Below are 23368 nucleotides of genomic sequence, written 5' to 3'. Positions count from 1 at the left end.
AGTTCTGCTGGGGCACCCTTACAGTCAGATGAGTTGATAGGCTTATATTATTTTAGATGTTATCCAGTCAATGAGTATAATTGAGTTTCATAGTGACCAAGGTCTATATTTGGCAGGCAAATGCACTAAAATGAAGCAGGGAAGCTCATTTACTAGTAGAGTTAGGCCTTGCAGATGACAGAACAAAATGCAGAGGAAAGTAACTGTGGTCAGATAAGAGTAACATGGCGATTTATGCATGCCTGTAGCCTGTGAGCCAGCTGAATGCTTTCTTCTGGTTGCACAGGACTCTGACACTTTTCAATCATGAACATAGTCTTAAAAATATTAGTACTTAACTCATGCATTTGTTGGATATTTTAGATATCTCAAAGCTGTGAAAACTGCTGCGTAATAAATAAAGTTTGGAGTAAATTCAATAGAGTTATACTATATTGGCATAGAACAAAATAATATAATCCTGATACAACTTTTCTTCTTGAATGTACTTTTTCCTAGTAGCCATCTAGCAGAAACTCCTTCTACTGGGATGAAATTTTGCAAGCAGGTTCCCATTTCAACAAATGTATTTTTTATCCAGCAAGTAAGATTTTATATTTAGAAAGAATGTACATTTAAATATTAAGAATTCCCCTTACTAGTAATAGTGGTTTGAGGAAATTTTAGGTATCTAGGAAAATGTGCAACACAAAAGCTAATCAATTATATTGTAACTTAATCGAGAATTCCTTTCCCATTAATTTCTTAAAATGAAAGTCTTAATATGTGCTAGATGAGCTGCAGTAAAAATATCCTATGAGAGGAATGGTACCAAAAGCTCGTATCCCACATACCAGAGGGATCAAAATAGAGTATGTGATCATGTGTTTCTGAAACACTTCGAAGGAGTTATCTTGCAGTGGTTTTTGTGCAGTTGAGTGTTGCTTGGATATTCAGAGTCGATACAGCAGCAGCCAAAAAAAGTTGTTCAGGTTTGCTCTTTTGTTTCGGTTTTTTTTTTAATATTATTTGTCTAGAATGATTGGAGGGACATTTGGTTGATATGGTTCAACAATGTACCAAGTGCAGTACAAAGGAATGCAAACTGCTAAGTGAAGAAAGTACATTTATTGGAATAATTCAGCCAATGAAGACTTAGTTTTGTTTTCACCTTTAGTGCTTGTGCATTGTAACCTACTTCTTCCCTGCATCCCTCTGCAGAATCAGGTTGGCCACTCATCCTGTCAAGGCCTCTTCAGTCTTCTGTCCAAAGTATGTCATCAACCCAGCTCTGCGTGGGTTGGAGATACACAGAATGTCATTAGACTTGAGAAGTACTTAATGACATCTTTTATATATTCTGTGAACAGTGGTACAAATATTAGAAGGCCCCTGACGTATCAGCATTAGCTGAGTAGATAAGTCAAGTCATATGTGAAAGATGAAGCATAACTGGACACTTTAATAATGCTCTGTATGAAGAGGTCCTTACCAAGTGGGACTCTGTTATTTGTTGTATAATGGACTGATATGAGACAAGGCAGTCTCAAAAATTCACTCAAACATCTATGTTGTTTTTACTCTTCAGGCAAGCATTTTGTTACAAATAACCTTGTAAGTAAATAATTTGAAAACTGTGCAAAACTGCAAATTAGGTTTGTCTGTTCAGCTTTGATAATACTACCATAAAACCCAGAGAATCACAATCCAGATATGTTTCAATTTCAAAACACAATATGCTTGACTTTTTTCACCATAGGTGAGAAATAGACATTCTTACTCTTTAGATACATAAATATTTTGTATGTGATAGAAGAAGTAATGTAGCAAAATACACTTTTAAATTGTAGTTTTATATGGCTAACACTTTGTTTCACTTACATTTGGGGCTCAGCTACAGGTTCACAACCTGACCTTTGTCCAGCATCAGATTACATGTTGTGTCTTTGTATTATTTCATACAGAAAAGCTAAGGCGTAGTCTTCCAAACTTGTCCAGGACTTCCAACATCCAAGCAGAGTCTGTGAAAAACAGCAGAAGTGACTCAAATTTCCAAGTGCCAAATGGAGGAATACCTCGCATTCAACCTCAAGCCTCAGCCAGTAAGTACCTTTAGTAGTAGTTCAGTGTGAATTTCAGAGTTAAGTGATGGTATTCAGCTGTCTTTTCCCAGTCTCAGGGCAAAGCAGAACATTGCATGCCACACTAGGGATGCTAATCTTGATTTGTAATCAGATTTTGGTGAATCTGTTTTTATGGTTCGCAAAATAGTCGAAGTCTGGTTTCTTATTAAGGTGTCATTCATAGTTTCCCAGAAGTATATGTAGAAGTAATATGAAGAATTATAAGTACAGTATTTGGGCATGTCCAAAGCTTTTCTTTCTGGGCTAGATGATGTTTATTGCTTTTTTTAACTAGTGAAACATGACCTGAAAGTGTTAATTTCAGTTTAGCCCTTTAAGTTAACTCATGTCTGCAGTTCTGCAGTTTGTTTCTTTCTTTCTTTTTTTTTTTTTTTTTCTGGGCATATGGGTTATATATCCAGTTGGCAATTTTATTTACTTTAAGTGTTAGTTACTTCCTAAAAAAGGTTTGGATGAACCTGTGTCTCATAAAACATATTAGCCCATTGCTGGATTCCCATTGCTTTCCTAGTTTCTCCAAAAGTTAACTGCTGATATGAAAATACTGCTATCCTCACAAATCTCTTGAAAATGGTGACCTTAAAGAAGCCAAAGCAAATGAAAATTAAATATTCAGTGTTTCTTTATATGTCAATATTGCCAGTTCCTGTTGTTTAAATGTTTCCTGACCATTTCTTTTAAAACAAGTTTCTGAATTTAATAACCTTGTGTGACATTTTCAAGGAAAGAACACATTATGAATATTTTTATGTGAAGAGCTTTGAACTGTAAAAATTCTGTGATAAAGGTTCATCAGCAAACTAAATATTTGGAAATGTAAAAATAATGTTTGTGAATTTAACTAGGGGTATTTTACCTATAGAACAGTGAAGCCATAGTGGCATACCTAGTTGGTTGTCTTAAAACTTTCAAAACAATGTGTTAAAGCTACCAAGTACAGTTAAATACAGCATAAGGAATAGAGACCAAGCCAAAGACTCCAAGGTTTCCATCTTTGTACAGACTAAGAGCAGATGTAAGGATTCTGTGGACAGTCAGTCCCAGGTGTGTGATACTGCAGTAGACAGAAGTTAGTGTGACTTTACCATTATTCATATAAGTTACTCCAGCATCCTTCCACCTTGGCCTCTTCTTCCACCTTTGGCAGACACTCAGAAGGTGGGATTTCAAGCTAAAAGGACATTTGTGTAGTTCAAATGCACAACTGTTACCTGTTTGGCAGCCTTATCAAAGTATAAAGCACTCAGAGCAGTTGGGCAGCTGGTCTACAGCTGTGTTATTTCAGTGATAGGAAGAATTATCAAAATGAGCTGAAATAAATTTAATGAAAAAATATTTTTAGTAAAAATCTCTACAGATGTCATTTGGTGCTTTAGAATTGAGTGAACTGGAAAGGGAAGAGCATAGAGAGCAACTTAGCTAGAAGGTTATTTCCAGAATTAAAAGTATATTCATGGTTAAACTTTCTGGAAAGATCAGACAACAGAAGACTCAGTATTCAATATTTAGTCAGTTACTTCATTGCAGGAACCAAAGTGGTCTGATTGTGTTTATATTTCATTTTTTCAACTTGTGGATGCATTAAGAATTACTTAGGTAAATTTGCTTTTCTTTCATAGACAATTTCCCCAAATGTGAACCACACTAGACCAACTTACATTTAAATGTAAGTTAAATATCATTAATAAAGGCCAGATTTCTAGCTTTTACAGTTTCCCTGCTCTTACAGATGTTTGTCAGAGTCTTGCTATTGACAATCGTATAACGGTTTGTGTGTGAAGTCGATGAGTAAGTATCTTTGCTTAGTCTGGATTAAAAAATTTTCTGCAAAACTGTACATTGTAGAAAGATTTCCAGAATTGTGTCCTTTTATTGTATACTTTTTGTTTTATTGGTTTTATATTTTGTCACTTTGCACAAAGCACTGTTAAATTGCAGCAAATTTTTGTTTTCCCCTTGGCAATGATTTCTGGGTCTTGGGATTTGAAGCTTCCTCATACAGCTGCTAGTCTTGCATGAGCTTACCTTTGCGAGGATGCTGGCTTGCCACCCGAGGTCACTACTTTGCTCCTTGTCAAAGATTTGCGGTTCATAATTTACTTGCACATTTGCTGTGGCTGCAATACTGAACTTGCTATGGTTGCTATGGCATTCAAAAAATGAGCTAGGAATCCAGTAAGTTTCTGAAATGACAATTCCTCTTACAGTTTTATAGCCAAATTGTATTTGCTTGCTTACAGAAGAGAGGGAAGACACATGTGATGTGTTCAGAGGTACAACTGTAAACATGAAAACATAGGCCTTTTAACTTTTAGCTGCAGTGTGGTGAACAATCCAAATTGGTTTTGAAGAGAGACTGAATTAAATAGCAATTTTAACAATTTGATTCTTCATTTACATCTGATTCTCCGTGCCATTCTGCAGAAAGTACTTTTTTTTTAAATATGAAAGCTAGTAAATAACTAGAAGATATGGTAATATGTGTGTTCCCCAAGGAATAGGTATTGTCTAAAGTGTTAGTGATGGGAAATCTTTGTGTTTGGGTCCTGTACCACATAGATTGTACAAAGCTCTAGAAATGGTAGGGTGACTTCCACATGGGAGCTACCTGCTTTTGAATTCTGTGTGATGCTTTTGTACTTAGTGGCACTATGAGCACATGGATGCTTTTAAAAAGAGCTAAATACAAAACTTTCTCAAGCTGTAGATTCAAACTATCAGTAAAGTGACTTGTCTGCTTGCCAAGATCCAACTGCTTGGCATGTTCAGAGTAAAAGGAGGAAGAGTAAGTTTTGAAGAGACCAAGTAGTCCAGTTAGTTGATCAGAAGTAAATGTAACTAGATGAGTTCAGCACGCAGCAGCTGTGACCGGGAATGTCACAGCACACAGAGAGCACTTCAAGAGCAGCAAGTGGTGTGGATAAACATGCATTGGGCGCTTATCTCAAACTGCATGTTTGCTCAGCATTGCTCAGATTGTACTGCCTAAGCTCTGTTCAGTGTTTCAGTGCACAGAAATGTTTTGCTATTGAGTGTCTATTTCCTAGAGTCTCCATTGAGAAGGAAGGAATTTGATATATGCGTATTTAAAAATCCTTTCCATATCATCCCATCTCTCTGACTTGCAAGAAGTGTGAATAATGATGGGGGAAGAAAGTGCCATGTGCAGTAACATATTGAAATCTGAGTGGATTAGGACAAAACAAATTCAAAATATGAAGAAAGAAGCTTTTCTTCATTTTGTGTGGTATAACAAAAACAGTGATTCTGTAGAAAATATTTAATAAAGTGGAATACTTGAGGACTGAAGCAGTCTGCCTAGTGGTCTGCCTCAGTAAATTTCTAGGAATTGTGCTCATATTTAGAGACCATACTGTACTTAATTGGCTGTTCACATGTATGCTTTAAAAAAAGTTTCTAGGAAGACTATGTGCCAGTTGAGTAAGAATTACATATTGCCACAGGCTATTTTGCATTAGATTCTAGTTGGTAGAAGGAATAATGTTTCTATTACAAGTAGGCACAGGCAGAATTTTACTGTTTATGAACAATCTAATTCCTTTTTGCTGTTTGTTGAACATGACAGTTTTAGTTAGTTATTAAGACTAAATTGAGTAGCCTGCCTAGTCATAATTTCAGCATGATGTTAAAACATATGATGAATTTTTTATAGTTCATAAAATACTGTGTATTTTGCACTGACTGAAGCATAGGAAAGGTGATAGTAATCATTATATGCTATCAAAAGGATTAACTAATATTAGGATTCAAATTATTCCCCCCCACCTTCTTTATAGTGATATTCAGTAATTGGTGATGGGATATTATTCCTTAGTCAGGGTCAGGATCTTTTTGCACAGCTGTTCCCCCATCTTTCTTCCTTCTCACTATGGAAATAAGCCTTGCTAGTGCAATCAGTTTTATGCTGCTATAAAACTTCATACACTGAGATAAGCAGAGATGTTTATTCATACATTATCATTTTATGAAGTCTCTGTGTAGTCAAAGCTTTATTTCATTGACTACTTTCCTCCTTCTCCCCCTTAAATGTGCTGTGATGGAAATAGGCTGAGTCAGTGCATTCCTTCTGGCAATAAGTAATTCTCTCCATGCCAAGATTCTGCAGCTCTCGGAATATTGGCTTCTCTCTTGGTAACTGGTAGGTAGTGAGGTCATTTCAAGGCAGCACCAGCCCTTGAGTGTTACTAGACAAAAGGCAGGATGAGGGAGAAAAGGAGCAATAAAAACCAATTTCCATCATGCTGGGTACATGCTGGCAGTTGATAAATCTTAGTGTTAAGTCTTCATTTTAAGCTTAAGTCCTCTTGCATACCTTTTGAAGAGGAGAGAAAAAAGACATCTCTCAAGAAGGCTTAAGTCTCCATAACTGAAGAATACAATTTGTTTATATGATGATCATATTAGACAAAGATTTATGCTTTTGTATAGTATTAGAATATTTTTTTGAAAACACTTCTAAAATTAAAAATTTAGTCTTGCTAGGTCAAATACAACAGTTTAATTTTCATCTGTATCTAATCTTGCTCTCATATTGCTGTAGCATGTGTGCTAGGTGGCTTGTTCTCCCTTTGGTGTTTTAATTTTTGTTTTGCATTTCTGGGCTTTTTGCCCTGCAAGAAGCTTTACTCTTACCAAATCTGCGCATTTTGCACTGCAAAATTTCTGACACACTCCTCTGCAACTCTTTGCCATTAAGAGCAAGCACCATTCACAAAACTCCATCACTTCCAGAGTCATAACAGCTTTTTGAGTGTTTTACTCACAGTTTCTTGATGCTTCACAAGTGGATACAATTCTGAAATTCCCAGTGAATTTAGTTTTCTTATCTTCTTAGACAAATATAACACTTCTTGTCTTTCAACAGCTCTGCAAAGGCAGAAAAATTTGCCTCGTGCTGCCTTCAAAACCAAACAGTTTCTTCAAACTCCATCTACAAAAGGAGGTAATTAACTTACAACCTCTTATCAAGCTCCAGCAAATCTCAGATAATGGTTCGCCTGCATTAAATCTCACATGTTCTAGATTAATAAACTTGCTCTTGCAATTACTGTAGAGATTAACCAAGTGGTCCTTGCTGTATGAAAGTTAACTTCTTGGTCTAAATATTGAAAATAAACTCTGTGTTATATAGGAGATTGAATTTTGAGATAAAAATCCAAGGAACAGTGACTTTCTAACATTAATCAGGAAATAGGGATTAGAAAAGTGGACTCCTAAATACATATTCACTAGGGCTGCATTTGTATAGGAATTCTTTAAATGGCAAAATACAGTTTTTAAAACAGAAGTTGTAAAAATACTCATACAATCCTTTGTGCTGGGAACAAAAGCTAACAAATTTATCTTTGGGAAGATGAGTGTAGACTATCAACTTATTTTGCATGTACTTGTGCTTTCTCTTTTCCTCTCAAAACCAGAAGGTTAATCCCAACACAGATGAATTAAGGTTTGTTGACTCAAGGAATTAGAGACTCTTGTATATAATATTCCAGTTTGCTAATGGTTGAACTTGACTTTTTTTTAATACAATGAAATATCGAGTCTCTAATACAATTAGACAGTTTTATCTGATTTTTAATCGGCTCTGGCAGCCTTGTATGTGACACTGCCTCAATTTCACAGTTAAGGTAAACAATGATTTTGGTTTTAAGCATAGTTGGTCTGTTGTCTATTACAATCAAGAAGATCTCAATTTAAAATTCATACTACACTTGAGACTAATTCATAAGCTTGTAGATGCTAGAATCCTTAGAGTGTTGTGAGAGTCACTGGTGCAGACATGAGGGGCTGACAGAATGTACGTGTTTCTCTTGGGGCTTTAACAATGCCAACTCCTTAGAGTCATCTTCATACCATGCAGAAAGTTTTAGCAGAGTATGAGGCCTGTGAAACAAATTCACATGTCTTAAGAGGAAGTCTTCTAACAGTTTTCATACTTCGTACCAGATAAAGTTCTCACAGTGCATTGCTATTCCTCTGCAGAGCTTTCTTTGCTTTCTTTCCAGTTGGCCATGCCCTCCTCTGGCTGTCTGGAACACTTATTAGGTCAGTGGCCTGGTCTGAGCCTGTAGGAATGTACAGAAAATCAGCTTTTCTTTGAGTTTATATAATTTGTAAAAATTTATTAAACCTTAGAGAATGAGGAACAGAGCACATTGCGCTGCCAGTTATATATTCCAGTTTATAGCTGTTGTCATTCCTTACTGCAAATGAGGACCCTTTCAGTTACTTGCTTTGTCTTTTTCAGTTATTTGCTATTTTATAGTCCTTAATGTGTTGGTTTTCTTTCTTCTGATCTGAGATCCTCATGAGTATAGAAGTATTTAATAGTAATGAAGCAGAGAAATTAACAGCTGAGCAACAATTGATTTTACCTTCTTAAAATACTGTTCATTACGTAGCTTGACACCTTTCACACACATGTTGGCTTTTTTTTACCACTTTGTGGTAACATCTCCCCAGCACCTTCTCTTCTCCAGGCTGAAGACCTCCACCTCTCTCCAGATAGAGGAGAGATACTCATCCATGCTCTGTACCTGCTCCAACAGGTCCACTTCTTTCCTGTACTGAGATGACAGATCAGTTTATTGATTCCAATAGTTATACCTCATCTGTTCTTTCATATTGGGGTGATTCATCTCATCATAATGGTTGTGGTTTAACAACTGCATTAGAATTTAATCTGTTTTCAAGTTGGTGTGCAGCAGCTGGCCTTGGAGTGCAAGCCAAATAAGTTTGCAGCTTCACAGCACCCTACTTTGCCACATGGAGATCTCGTGCTCCCTGCCCACAATCCAGGACAGAGTCCAGAGAGGGTAGGACATCTAAATATCATAACTGCACCATGCCTTTTAATTTTTTTCTTTTTTTTCTTTTTCTTTTTTTTTTTGGCTGCCAGATGTTTTAATTGTAGCTGTTTCTAGTTTACTTTATAAGGAGAGACCGAGTTGTGTAAAGTTATTAAGCACTACACTTACATGTTTACACGTTTTTGTTGAACATGGATCAGCTAAATACTATACATGGTTATGCAGTTACCAAATAGTCTGTGAGGCAGTACCTCAGTCTTTGTGATCCTGTCTTACAGATAGACCAAACTGACTATAATGAATATCAAAAACTGCTCTGAGACCAAATTCTTTATCTGTAGAACAGAACTATTAGGCAGTTTGCCAGACTGCATCATGTGGGCTGCTCTGGAAGACAATTCATTCCTTTATGCACAAGAATGAATATAGCTCTCAGCAATGTCTGCAATGCTGTGCTGACAGGAAATGTTTTATGAATTGACAGCTCAAGTTTGCAGCATGGTAAAATATGGCCAGCAGAAAGTTAAAGAGGATGGAGAAGACTAATTTACTGGATCCTTACTTCTTCTGGGAATGCTGGAAGCTTACTTCTGTTGCAACTTTTTGTTGCTTGTATTCTTTACCTAAAAACCTTTTCCCTGTTGTGCCTGTAAGAGGCCTGAAGCTGTATTCAGTTTTTATACACTGGCATTGCTTTGTTGGTAGTTGCTAACATGGTGCTGTGTTTGTGTTCCAAGCATTATAATGAGGAGTTCAGTGATAAAAGCTCCCACTATTTACACTGTAGAGTCACTTGGAAATTCTGCAGATTTGATTGCATCGATGTTAACAGGCGATGTCACGTTTTAAAAACTTACATATAATCTATCTTAGTCCTAGGAGCACTTGGATGCTCTTCTTGTCCAGTCATTCCGTTGGTAATGCTTTCCTTAATCCATACTCTGGCTTCATGCCAGCTTTTATTTTAAGGTTTTTTACTTAATCTCCCTGCCACTTAGCAACTGTCATGTGGTTTTGACCTCTCTGTCACCTTTTCTTGTCAGCTTTTCCCATGAGCGGCTTCATGCTGTGTTTGATATTGCTGTCAGGGGAAAGGTCCCCTTGGGTAATCCAGAAAGAAATCAAATCCAATTCACATCTCTAATGAGGTACATATTAATCTTCCTAGACATCCCCTATAAGAAACAGCTTCAGAATACAATCTCAAAATTACCAGTTCTTCTGTACCCCATTTGGGATGCTGCATTCCTGCATTACCTGTCTCCTTTCTCACTCCTCGTGTTCTTACTGGATCTACCTTGAAAATTATAATAAAAGCTGTGTTAAGGACCAGCTTCTTTATGCACAACATCTGTCAAAAACGATGCAACTTTGGTCTCAGTATAAAACAATTATTTAGTAGAAGAAAGTATAGTTAATGCAGATTTACTAGATGTAAACATGCTTTTGTTACGTGATTGATTTGATCATCCTGTGTTGACTCTTACTGACTCACTCTAATCATTTCGAAAAGCTGGTGAAATTTCATTCCATTACTAAGATGATGAGTTCATTTAAGTATTCTATTCAGTGATAAGTTATGCATAATTTGTAAATATTCCTCATACTTGTGAAGAATTATGCTTAAGGTTTGGCATTATCAAAGGACTGTTGAATATTCTGTCTTATTAACATATCCCAGAAAGGACTGATAACAAAACCTTGCATACTAACTCAGGTACAAATACTAGAGACAGGTATTAGTTATACTGATCATTTAGGTAATGTTTGTAAGAAGAGGAAGGCTATAAATTGTTAAGAGTTGTCTGGTTTAAGTTTCATTAAGCAGCACCTTAACCTCTTTGGTGTTGGAGGTTGGCTGATGTCATCCTTAATCCAAACTACAGCATTATACCAGTTACTAGGAAGAAAATTAACTCTATCCCAGCTGAAATCAGGACAGATAACCCCATCTTTTTTTTTTTTTCCATCTGCCAGAAAATGTGGGATGTAACTATATCTTTAGATGAATTCTAACTCAGTGGTTAAACAGAACAGCATTAAAGAAACACCAAGATGCTCTGTGCTCAAAATTTCATCATTGAAGACTAAAATAGCCTTTGAATCTGTTTAAAGCCTGTGTCACACTAGAATACTGTGTTCTTCAACGTGTTCTTTCACAGACGGGAATTAAGTTCACATGTTTCTGAAGCAGTTAAATTTCTTCTTAAGCCTTCTTCTCTGTTTCTTTTGACTTAACTGATACAACAGTTATAGCCTGATTAGGATCACTTACAAATCCAAATAAATATTTGTAGTCAGCAAAGAGGGCATTAGAATTATGATATCAAAAACACATGACAAAGAGGACATCTGAATTCCTGTTTCTCATTGCTGCTTGATTGGCTGTATTCCATTATACATTCCATATTGTTTGTACAATCACATAAAGTAATTTCCAGTTGTTCATTTCAGTAATATTGTAACACAAGCTGAAAGTGACCTCTATATTTTGCAGTACCTTCTTCGAGTAAATTCCGCTCGCCCGCGGCACCTTCTCCCTTGGCCCTGCGGCAGCCGGTGAAAGCATTCAGCACCCACGGGCCGGGCTTGGCTGCCTCTCCAGAAGCCGCTCAGCTGACGCACAGCAGTTCTTCACCAGGGCCCCTCGCAGCCCAGAGCTCAGGCTTGCCCAGTCCTGCCAGCAGTATTAACAGTACTACTCTTACCAGACCAGCAGGGATGAGGAGTGGCTTGCCCAGACCCAGTGCCCCTTCCACAGGGGGCATCCCAGTGCCTCGTAGCAAACTTGCACAGCCTGTTCGCAGGTGAGTCTCTGACAGGCAGTCTGAGGTTGAAGTTTTTAAAACTAATTTTGTTCACTGTGTATTTGTGTTGCTGCTTCTTGCAATTGTTATTTTGATCTTAAGGTTTTCAGAACAGAAATGGAGACCTCCATGTGAAGTATTTCCAAAACAGTTTTGAATCCAAACTGAGAGATCAGGGTTCTTTAATGAGAGAGTGAAAGTAAACGAGTGAAAGTGAAATCAGTAATGGAAGATACTGAACTAAGTAAACAAAATCTTAGTCTGGGCTGATAAGGCAGCAAGAATTTGTCTGCATGTGGTAAAAAGTTACCAAAATACAGCTGGCAAGAGAAAATTCACTTGTGTGAGTCACGCATTCTGAAGTCAGAACTACTTGCCTCCATAACTCAAGCAACAGTACCATGGTGAGAGTAGTTTCTCTCCTTGGGCAGCTGAAAACTTCCAGAAGGAAGATGCACTGAGACATCTATAGCATTTGCTAAACTTAAAATAAAAAGCACTGCAGTTAACCCCCAGGATGAAACAGAATTTTTAGCTTAAACATAACTGTGCTAACACCCAACTATAGACATTGCTTGATGTGTCTTTTTGAAAACTACTGCAAGAGAGACTGAGTATTAACTGTAAATGTCAGTTTTCACTGAAGGTGTTAAGTAGAAGCTCACATAAGGAAGCAGTCATCCATGAGAAATAAGAATCTCTTTAAACAGAAGGGAAAAACAGTTAGTCTGTAGTACTGTAAAAAAGACAAAATGGTGGTAAATAGCACAGTGGAAAAGTTCTGCTCTGCAGTGAGTGCTAGGCAGGGGAATGACAAGTGACTGTCACAGCACTGACTTTTGTGGTTAAAGCCTGCGCTGATCAGCGGTACAGAACTGTGTGTAATAAAAAGCAATTGTTTTGCTAGGAGTTTGCTAATAGTAGTGAAGTGTGGTTGTCCAAATCACAGCTTATAGAAAAGTGTTTCCCTTACTAAACTTTTTTAAAACTGACTTAATAATTTTTTTTTTTAAAGTTTGCATGTATAGGGCAAAGGGAAATAGACCCAGCTTGCACCAGAGGAGGTTTAGATTGGGTATCAGGAGAGATCTCTTCACCGAAAGGGTTCTCAAACATTGGAACAGCTGGCCAGGGAAGGGATGGAGTTATCATCCCTGGAGATATCTAAAAGATGTGTAGATGTGGCATTTTGAGACATGGTCTTGTGGTGGCCTTGGCAGAGCTGAGTTAATGGTAGGACTTGATGATCTTACAGGTCATTTCCAGCCTAAACAATTCCATGGCTCTATAATGCAGACTCTGTACACAATGCAATAATCAAGTTTCTAGGAATGTCAGATTTTTATGTAAGCAAAATGCTATATTCTAAACAAGGATTTGCCTGTTTATATACATCACTGAAAAATCAGCCCATTTTAGGTGGAAGCAGATTAAGTTTGCATTTTCACAGAGTATAATAGCAATAAGTTTTCTGTCTGTTTATTTATTTAGCGTTTTTCCTGGCGTGGTAGTTGTGAAGATACAACACATGAAACCTAAAATGGAAAATACTCTCAAGATTATCTTAAGTAAACTGTATTGCAGAGAAGTAAATGAATGAAGTGTATATTTCAGTTATTTATAAAATGTTTAAATTCTTATGTATGTAGATAGAGACTTGAACAGTTATATATGAAACTGAAAAAATCTCATTTCATTTTAGATCATTACCCACTCCCAAGACATATGGCAACGTGAAAGATGAGAGTTGGAAAGATGGCTGCTACTGATCTGCACAGCTTAATGCAGAGTTCCAGTGCTCATGGATACTTCCTCACCAGGCAAAAAGACAGCTTGATTAAACAAACTGTTCAGATATGACTCTTGGAATTTGTAAAAATTCCAAACCTCTCTGTCTCTAATTAGCACAAACTGGCAGAGATTATTATAAAGCAGCACTTTAATGACATCTAACATCAGATGTTTGGTGGTCATACAATCACTTCTACATTAAATTGCTATCAGTTCTGGGGGCTTTTTTATTGCTTGCTAAAAATGTTATCAATATGAGCATTTATGAGAGTGGCCAATGTCGGGGCAAAAATGAATGAATGCCAAAGAAATGCCCATCTTGAAAAACAGCAAGGATAACTATCAACACACATCATCCAAAACTTCATTTTCAACCTGCTTTAACTCAGCAAGAAAGATTGCTGAATATGTACTATTGAAACAAGGCTACATGAATCAGAGCGCATGTTCTGATTGCAGACTGCTACAGTGCTAGGGAAACGTTGCTTTTAACAATTGTATGAGATCCCAACTGGGGCTGGATCTGTCCTTCAGTAGTGCAGGAAGAATCAGCAGCTACTCTGGAGGATTGGGCAGGACAGGGAGTTGTAGCCATGACTTCTGTCACATTAAAAGGTTTGAATGTAGCAGACACACACAATGCAATAGTATAGATTGCATCTTTCCTATGTTGATTTATTGGCTTTACCTACTCCTACATTTGATTGCCAGAAGGGCTTAGTATCAGTTGTACAATCTTTCTAATTTTAAATTCCTGGCTCAGGAAAGATGGCCTTCATTATTGTAGCCACATTTTTAACACATGGCTTGCTATTTGGGGAAAAATTTTTTATAGCAGGTTTCCTTGCAGAAGAAAGAGCAAGTGATAATTTTGATTTATTCTAATACCATACCACTATACATGCAGCCTGCAGCAACTATAAATGCTGATAGTTAAGGAGAAGGAAACACAACTATGCACTTGTAACATACAAATTTTAAGGAAATGAGTTGACTCTTGATGCCAAATGATATTCATTTAGGTGATGTTCCATGGTATGAGGGAGTTTTCTGTATCCTATTTTTTTACTTTCATCCATTTCTTAAATTGGTTTATTTTAAATTGTAAATATTTTTACAGAAGATATTGCCCATGTAAGTGTGTTTAAATATGTACTTTGCCTTACATATGTGTATCTTACATTACTGGTAACAGAGTATGAAACCTGCTATGTCTGTTTACAAGCTATTAAACTCCTCTGGTGGCTCTGACTTACTCTAATACATTTTGCTCAGAACAACTGATATATTTAGCATTGAACCATTGTTTTCTGTTTTGGAAGACATCATACAAAAATCTGTACCTGAAGTTGTATTGAGTGGGACTAGTTAAGCAGAAGGGATTTTGTTTGAAGGTTTTTCAATATTTTGGATGTACAGTTGATGAAGTAAGAGAATGTGAATCCTTTGTGCAATGATTGACAAACACTACAAGTCAGCTTGGACGGTAGGTAGCCTTCAACCCCATTAGTAACTGAGTTTGGGACTGCTGGTGTATTTTGCTCCCACCACTAAGAGGATAACTAATCCTGAAATTCTAGCACTTGAATTTTAGGCCAACATTAACATATTCCTGGATGAAAAGCCATTCAATACTACTTGACTTGGAAGAAACCAAATAGGAAGGAGTGGAGACTAACTTGCAACTTAAACTACTCAAGCAAGCTCTGGGTTGATGGGTGATTTCACACACCAGACCAAGATCTGTGCTAAGACTTCAAAGTCAGGGTGTCAAATATACTGTAATTGTCAGATTGCAGCAGAAACCACCTTTCACCACTACAGAGCACTGCATACCACTAATGCAGCCTTGAGTCACCTGCAAGTACAGGGAATGGATGTATCTCACAGCACTGTTCAGCAGAAAACAGGACTAGATCAAATGTGCACATTCTCAGTAAAGCCTGAATTTTAATATTTCAGCATTGTACAAATCAGTGCTGCAGTCTTCACTGAAGAAAGGGGAATATTTAACTTGATGGATTTGATCAGACTTCACTTGACTTACAAATTTTGAAAGTCAGTTTAGGTGACAATATTGGGGGTTTTGCCATGGCTGCATCAAACTTGTGTACGTTTCCTTAAGTTAAGTAATTCATCGCTTGGGTAAATTCAGCTTGAGTTTTATAGGATTTTTTTCTCTGCTGTTCTCCCCAAAATACAGCAAATGACTTCCTGAGAAGACAGACTGTCTGTCTGCTAGAAAGCCTTTGTGCATTACCAGTTCATTGATATCAGGAAATCATGGGGCTCTGTGTTTAGAGATTTACTGCAGAATTGTGGAAATATGGATTTGATAAAATAGTGCCTATGATTTACTTAACTTATGTTTGATATAGTAGTAAGGGTTTTATGAATGTGGATTCCTTTTTGTGCCAACAGCTTGGAATTGATGTATGTGTGTAGGCAGAAGGATTTATTCTGCTCCCAAAGTAATTTAATTTTTTTTTTTGTGTTTGAATGTTTTTGTAAGTGTTAAAAGTGTAAAAAAAATATAAAATATTCTTACCACAAAATACTTCCTGGATCATTATTTTTACAACAACGTGTTTTCAAAATCTTTTAGAAATTTAGAGGATATTTTATGGGGGTTTTTTTGTCTCGTTGGTTGGGTTGTTTTTCAGGAATTGTATTCTCTTTTTAGAGGTTACCAGTATTGGTTTCTGCCTACTGTAATTCATGAACTGAGTACAACACTGTATTTGGGTAAAATCTGTGATTTCACTGACAGACAGAGGTGGACTCGTGCCTCTGTTCCAGAAAGACCCTGCATAGTTCAGATTTACATGAAAAACTGTATTCTAAATGTTCATCCCGAGAGATTTGTATGGGCAGTTTGAAGTATACAAGCCTTCCTTTCCATTTTCCAGGACTTCAGACCACCACATGAAAAAAAATTTTAATTTTGAAAATTCTGGCATTTAGCAGAAAATTGACCCATGTAAAAGTGTACCTACTAAGCCCTCTTGGAACTGATAAGTACACATTTTATCTACCTTCTACATGAATGCCTCCATCTTTGGCTCACCTACAAGCAAGAAGTTAGTTTTGAACTTGGTATTTTTCTGTAATCTGCATTTTATTATAAAGCAATGGATTCAATAGTAATGTGAATACCATCTTTGTCTTGGTATTAATAAGGGGAGGTTTAATTCTATATAGTAGCACTTAAATTTAACAGAATTTAAGCTATAAAACTTCTAACTAATCCTTTATCCCAGTATAGTCCCCTATTTTGTAATTAAGCCAGTAGGTTAAGAGGTTTCCCCCTAGTTAACTGACGTATTTATGGAGAACTGGCTTCTGACCTGCTGCTTCTAAAAGGTATTGTCACTTTTTAGTCTGCAGTCAAGTACCATTTGCCCCATTCCTTCAGGAAAGTAGAGCAGTGTCAAAATCTGGTAATTATTAGCCTTTTGCACTTCTCTTTTAGTAGGTTTCTGTAACAAACTCTTCTGTTTTAAACTGTTGTTTATAATTAGTATCATCACCATATTGCAAGACTGAGGATTAGAAATAGTATTTTTCTCAGTTCTCATTCTGAGGGAAAGTGTGACAGCTCCTTTGGGTCCTCTTACATTTCATGTGTGTTCCCCTCTGGCAGCCCAATTGCAGTGGTGAAGGAAAAAAATTTATGAACATATAAGGAGGCAGAAGGCTGAAAATGCATATGCTGATGGTCTTGAGATGGCTGCAGAATGCACAATTCAATAATTTAAAACTTACCTTTTTTGTTTCTCAGAATTATTTGCATTGAAACAGTAGTATTGTCTGCAGTTCTCCCTCTTTTGATTGGTCTCCCTCTTTTGATTGGAACAGAACAAACTTTAGATTTAATGTTTATTTTTTAACTAAAACAGACAACATTGAGGTTGCTTTGATTTAAGAAACAAACCAGAAGGCCCACCTGGTCCTGACTGGCATTTATGCCGTGTGCAGTCCGAGTCTGACACCTACAGGCAGCCTGTCTGTACTCACTGTACGCCTCAGGAAGGTGGGGCTGGCATTCGGCTGCTCTCGGGAGCACCCGTGTTTTACACGCAACTGCCCCGTGAAGAAGGGGCTTTTGGCTCTAAGAGTTAAAGGAGCAAACTCCACCTGACTCACTCTCCACAAGATTTTTTTACAACTGTTTTCAGCTATGATACCACACAGACTTGTGTTATTGTCCTCTTTGCACTAAATGATAAATTCTGCTGGGACCACGTTAAGCACTTAGAAGGACACAAAATGCAACTGTAGTGATTAAGCTGATTTGTAGCTCTTCAACATTTATTTAAAGGAATAGGTAGCAAAAATTACTTTTTACCAGCAAAGTCATTTTTTAACTTGGTGCATCATCAACCTGTTACAATCTGAATTTTAAAAAACCTACTAGATTTGAAAACTGGAATGCCTGAGATCTCTATGCAATGTGGCACTCTCAGGGGACAAAAGTATACTGTATAAAGATACATCAGACTAAACAAAAGAAGATACATTGTAACCTGAGCTTCCATCAGCAGCAGCATAAGCAGAGAATCACATGGTTGGAAAAGCCCTCCGAAATCATCAAATCCAACCAACCAAGTGCCATGTCCAGTCTTTCCTTCAACACCTTCAGGGATGGTGACTCCACCACCTCCCTGGGCAGTGCATTCCAATGTCTAACCACCCTTTCTGTAGAAAATTCTATGTCCAAATGCAACCTCCCCTGGCACAGCTGGGCCATGTCCTCTTGTCACTAACTGACTGAGAGAAGAGGCCAATCCCCACCTGACTACAACCTCCTCTCAGGCAGTTGTAGACAGGGATAAGGTCTCTCCTGAGCCTCCTTTTCTCCAGGCTAAACACCCCAGCTCCCTGAGCTGCTCCTTGTGCTAAAACTAGAACACAACAACTTGAACTTGTGCTCCAGACTGTTCACTAGCTTTGTTGCCCTGAAAGCAACAAGAATAATGTAAATCCATTTTCTTTTGAAAATAGCTTTAGTAACTTAATCAGTAAATACAGTAAATAATAGTTTTAATAACTAACAACAGTAAAGTTTAAAAGCCAGTGGCATGTGATGCCTTCTCCCCCAGCATGTTCTCCCCTCCTTGCTGTTTTTAGTTTACCCCTGAAAGCTTGCTTCCCTTGGCACTACAGTATGGGAGACTCAAGTCAAAACACCTTTTGGGGTGAGTGGGATCTGCCTTACTGAGAAGGTGACTTTGTGGTTCCCAGTGCCACTCAGCTGCTGGTTATCATGCACAATGCACAGAATAAAGGCTATATATTATTTTCCATTCTCTTTGCCATTATTTTCTTGGGACTTGGAAAATTGCAACCTTTCACAGCCCTGCTATGACAGGCTGATTAAAAACCTCACTAGTGCAAACAGCTTGGACTAATGTCAGACAAACTACAGCTCCCCCACCCAGCACATGATCTCTGGAAGCCTCATACCAGCTACCTCCACTCTCCTCCAGTAGCAAGGTAGGATTTTTTTCATGGAAACTCTCTACATAGTAACAGGAAGGTGAATAAAGACACTTCTGTTCTGCATTGTTTCCCACCTCTGCCCTGCCCAAGAGAAAAAGGTCCTTATTAAATGTGGGAGTAGGTCATCAGTGACTTGACCTGGGACTCTGTGGCCTTGGCTGCTTAAAGCCACAAATGTGATCAGGAAATAGCTGGGGTGTGATGGAAGAGTGGTCAGGGTACAGGGCCAGCATGCTGGGCCTTCCCGTCTCCTGCTCTTTCCAGGCACCTGCCTTGGGCACTGACACATCAGCTGCTGGGTTGGACAGGGGGCCCTGCTCTAACACCAGTATCACTGCACTGTAACCCCCAGCAGTCTCCTCCATTTCTCTTACAGCACTCTTCCTAAGCTGCTCCCTTTAGAGATCATCAGCAAACAAAACTGCACAACCCATTCCAAAGCTTAGTTATGCCACTGATCCTTACCTGCCTTTCACTCAGCAGGGTTAACACTGCTGTGCAAATTGTACAGCTGCTGCTGGTCTGTGCTGCACACGAGTGCCAAAATGCTACCAGGAGAAAGTCATGCTGGACCAAGCTCTGGGCTACAACAAGTTTGGTTCCTGTTCAGAGCAGAAGGTAAGGCCAATGTGCTCCTGGCTTACTGAACCCAATACATGCCAAATTAAAAACAGTAAGTGTTCTTGTTCAAAGCTGTTTGTCTTAATGATGGACAGGACAGAGTATTGTGCCACATTAATTGTATCTGTGTTACTCTCCGCCTCTAAAAATAAAAACTTCATTGAAGCACTTGCTACCATTTTGAGTCCCTTCTCAAAGAAAAAGAAAAGAGGGAGATCAGGCAAACCCTCTCCTTTTCATGCTCTGCCTCAGCTCCTGCCTCAGCCTTGTATTTCTGAGCTCCACAGTGATCCATTTACCCCTACATTAATTCACCCAACTACTGCGCCCAGGGCAGGCTTGTATTGTTTCTGTTCATCTGTTCCCCACCAGGCTAATGCAGACACAGAAAACCACTGTTAATGCCGCTTCAAGGGACCGGTCTTTAAAGGAGCCATGAAAACCTCGTCCTGATTCTCATCCCTTTAAAACCATGCCTGCACGTCAGAGACAGCAGTGTGATGCCACCACCATCACACAGCCTCAGGAAAGAGCCCGGAGCATCCCCCTCCATGCGGGGCCAGCCTTGCTGGCAGAACGGGCAGCTCCCGAGCCACGGGACGCCCCTGCCTGCACACGCAGCACCTGCAGCAGGGTCACGGCACCGCCCGAAATTCCCCCGAGGGAGCGGCTGCGCTGCCATAGCAGCCACTGATAACACCCGGCACGGCTGCTGCCTGGCCAGCACTGCTGAGTCAGTGCACACAGACCTCCTGAATGCCTGTGGACTCAAGGAAATAATCTGTTATGGTGCAAGAGTGGGCTATAGAATACCCTCAGCCAGTTCCCTGCTCTGCTCATCTATTTCCTTGAGGCTCAGTCCATCATCACTGAAAGGACTCCCAGGCTTCCTGACTCACGTGCTGGGAGCAAGGGGCAGGTGGCTGCTCTTTAGAGAAAGGGACAGCCAGTCAGTTCATATCTGGTCTGATACAGCAGGGTAAGTTAAGAACAGAAATTTGGTTGACCTCAGTTTATGAGCTCAAATGTCAGAGAGCAGATAATTCCTATTGTAAATGTCAGAGTCCAGGGATTTTTATTCTCCCTTTAAAAGAACATCAACAAAGATTTAGTGACTATTGATGCTGCCATTCACACAGGCTCAGCATGAATGGTGGGGCCCACATACACAAACATACTGGAGAAATATTAAAGGGACTTGCTTAAAATCATGAAGCTCATAAAGCACTCAAGCGCAGCTCAGTCTTCCTCAGCAATAAAGCAACTTTTGGCAACACAAGGCTCTAATAAAATCTGGCAAATTCAGGCTACCTTTACCAGAGCAGAACAGAGGGATTTGATATATGGTGGACTTCTCACCTTTGCAATTTATACCCATGTGAAAATTTACCCAGGGGACCGAAATACAATTCTCTGCAGGTGCCTGCATCCAGCCACCAGTGCCAGCTCTCCTGCCCAGAGGCCCACTGTCAGTGGAAGAAATGGAAAATTCCATTAACTGTTGCAGCACATGCCACCGCACACGTGGCAGCTGAGACGGCCACGATACACAGAGCACATCATACAATGTCAGAAAGCTTCAACCCATACACAGCAACACCCAACCACAGCAGAAGGCTTCAAGTGTCTGCCCATACAAAGTAACATCAACCCACATCAGAAGGCTGCAAGCATGTAGTCTTATTCTTTAGCCCAACCTTTTATCCCCCTCATGTTCACACATTGCACTGTATGCCCTCTGTTCCCTTTGGTGGTTGGTCAGTAACCTCAGCACTCCATGGCTCATTGCTGTCAATGCTGCTCACCTGCTCCTCACAGCTGTACCCACTGGGGATGAGGCTCAGCCGCAGCCCCACTCCCAAGTACCACAAACTCTGTTCCTACAATTTACAACGCCACTTCACAACTTACTGCTCAAGACTTGCTACAGTGTAGTAGGCTCTACTGATTTGTACCCTATTTCCCCACCTTCACAAAGGTACAACATCAGTTTAAGACTCCTTTCCCTGGCCCAAGTGCCTCAATGGCAGAACTGAAGTACAAAAATAGGTGTTTCTTGTTAAGGAGCTCCAACCATGTACCCTATTCAGGGCCTCAGCCCATCTCCCCTGCTCCTTGCTCAGGCCATTTCTCTGTGCTGCTCTCCACACTGAAGTCTCTCAGCTGTTTTCATTACCAGATTCTATCTCTGTGCTCTCACTTTCTGCATCCTTCTCATTATCAAGATAATTAAATAACATTAATTACCCAAACAAGTCACTTGAAATCTGCCTACCAGAAACCTTCTTTCAAAATTTGAAATGTCACCTACCACTGGTAGGTTACATTTATAACCCATTTAAGCATTTTTTTAGCCCTTCTCTTTTCCTGTAATTTTTGCCTTTTATTACTCTATTAAGTATTGCAGGGTTTTCTTTTTGCTCTCTGCTTCCTACCCAGGACTCTTCAGACACTAGAGGATGATTTTGCCCTCACTGTGCTTTTTCATGCCAAGTTTGGTCTAGTTCAGCTTCAATTCAACACATTGTCTGGAGCTTTCACTGAATTGTCCATAAGGTCCTGCATGTAATTAACAGCTGCATTTATGCCAGGAAAGCCCTAGTCTGAAGGAGGATGAAACCACACACAGCAGGCCATAAAAAACACCTCTTGAGGAGTCTGAAACACCCCCATTAGACGTTTTACTCAGTGTCACTGGACTTAAACTTCCTTAAATTGTTTAGGATTTCAGAAATATTTTCCTACTGGTCTGGGTTTTTCCAGCTAAATGTGTGGTGACACAGCAACATCTCAAGACTGTGGAAAGCACAAAGACTTTCATTGAGCCACTCAATACAGAGTTTGGGATTGCATGCATTACACAAGACATACAGCCCTCCTCTTCTTGCTGTGGCAGTTAGCACAGCACTCAAGTAGAGCCAACCCACAGAGCAGCCCCTCTGAGCAACCCAAGTGCAGTGCTGAGCCACCAATTCCCACTGGCATGGCTGCGAAATCCCTGGAGGGACTGGGAGTCTGAGTTGCACCAGGACTGCTTCTGCTTTGGGGCAACAGCAGTGACTGCAAACTGATGCTGTTACTACTCTGCAACAGGGAGCAAGAGTCAGTCTCCTTTTCTGCAGAGCTCAGCTTCTCAGGGCTTCCAGATTTGGGCATCTGATCCAAGAAATCTCCTGGGAAGAGCTCAGCTGTGACATGCCTTTTTGCACAAGCAACAGTGAAATTTGCACTCATATATTAGTGCTTCCTATGCTGGTTGGCCAAGGGCTCTTACTGTTTGTTATCCCTCAAAATTAAATTTTTGGTTACTTAAGGTCTTTCTAAAATCTCCTTCTGAGTTCTCAGATAATATCTTTCATTATCTAATGAAGGCTAAGATCACTGCCAAAAATGTCTTGAATGTCAAAAGGCCTGGGATGCTAATGGTGAGTGCTAGCATGCTGCAGGGACAGGGAGCAGCTACGAGCTGTGAGACAGCCTCTCCAGTTGAAGGGAAAATATGCTTGGACAGCTTTCCTTTGCTACTGAATCAAAGGGTTTAATGAAGCCCTTACAATGAATTGATGCTTCCTGGAGGAGCCCAGCAGCCATCCTCCCTGTAGAGTCTCTCTGGGACCAGGACTCATGTGTCTGTAGGGACTGGAGGTGATTGCTCACTGCTTATGGCAGGTCCTAAGGAGGGTCTCAGCAATAC

At 39.3% G+C, this 23368-nt stretch overlaps 1 protein-coding gene and 1 long non-coding RNA gene across 9 annotated transcripts in view; one reads left to right on the top strand and one right to left on the bottom strand.

Annotated features, from left to right (window-relative positions):
* Positions 1-16108, top strand: part of SLAIN2 (SLAIN motif family member 2) — a 34399-nt gene extending 18291 nt beyond the window's left edge. Inside the window, exons 6-9 of one of the 5 annotated variants that reach the window (XM_054633584.2) lie at positions 1944-2081; positions 7009-7086; positions 11451-11760; positions 13463-16108. In XM_054633584.2, coding sequence (XP_054489559.1) covers positions 1944-2081; positions 7009-7086; positions 11451-11760; positions 13463-13529 — 593 coding nt within the window. In that variant the 3' untranslated portion in view covers positions 13530-16108. Of the gene's footprint in view, positions 1-1943; positions 2082-3852; positions 3912-7008; positions 7087-8837; positions 8960-11450; positions 11761-13462 lie in introns of those variants that run through there. The other 4 variants (XM_077177559.1, XM_054633585.2, XM_077177560.1 and 1 more) reach the window with 4 other exon arrangements.
* LOC129120822 (uncharacterized) overlaps positions 1089-23368 on the bottom strand; it is a 30699-nt gene continuing 8419 nt past the window's right edge. The window contains exons 2-5 of one of the 4 annotated variants that reach the window (XR_013182121.1): positions 21034-21140; positions 8088-8209; positions 1861-7074; positions 1089-1270 (exon numbers count right to left, since the gene is read on the bottom strand). This is a non-coding gene — a long non-coding RNA (uncharacterized LOC129120822). Of the gene's footprint in view, positions 1271-1860; positions 7075-8087; positions 8853-21033; positions 21141-23368 lie in introns of those variants that run through there. The other 3 variants (XR_013182120.1, XR_013182119.1, XR_013182118.1) reach the window with 3 other exon arrangements.

Source organism: Agelaius phoeniceus, chromosome 4, assembly GCF_051311805.1.
Source record: "Agelaius phoeniceus isolate bAgePho1 chromosome 4, bAgePho1.hap1, whole genome shotgun sequence".
NCBI lineage: Eukaryota > Metazoa > Chordata > Aves > Passeriformes > Icteridae > Agelaius > Agelaius phoeniceus.
The sequence above is the reverse complement of the archived record's forward strand: the minus strand, read 5'-3'. Positions and strand labels throughout refer to the sequence as shown.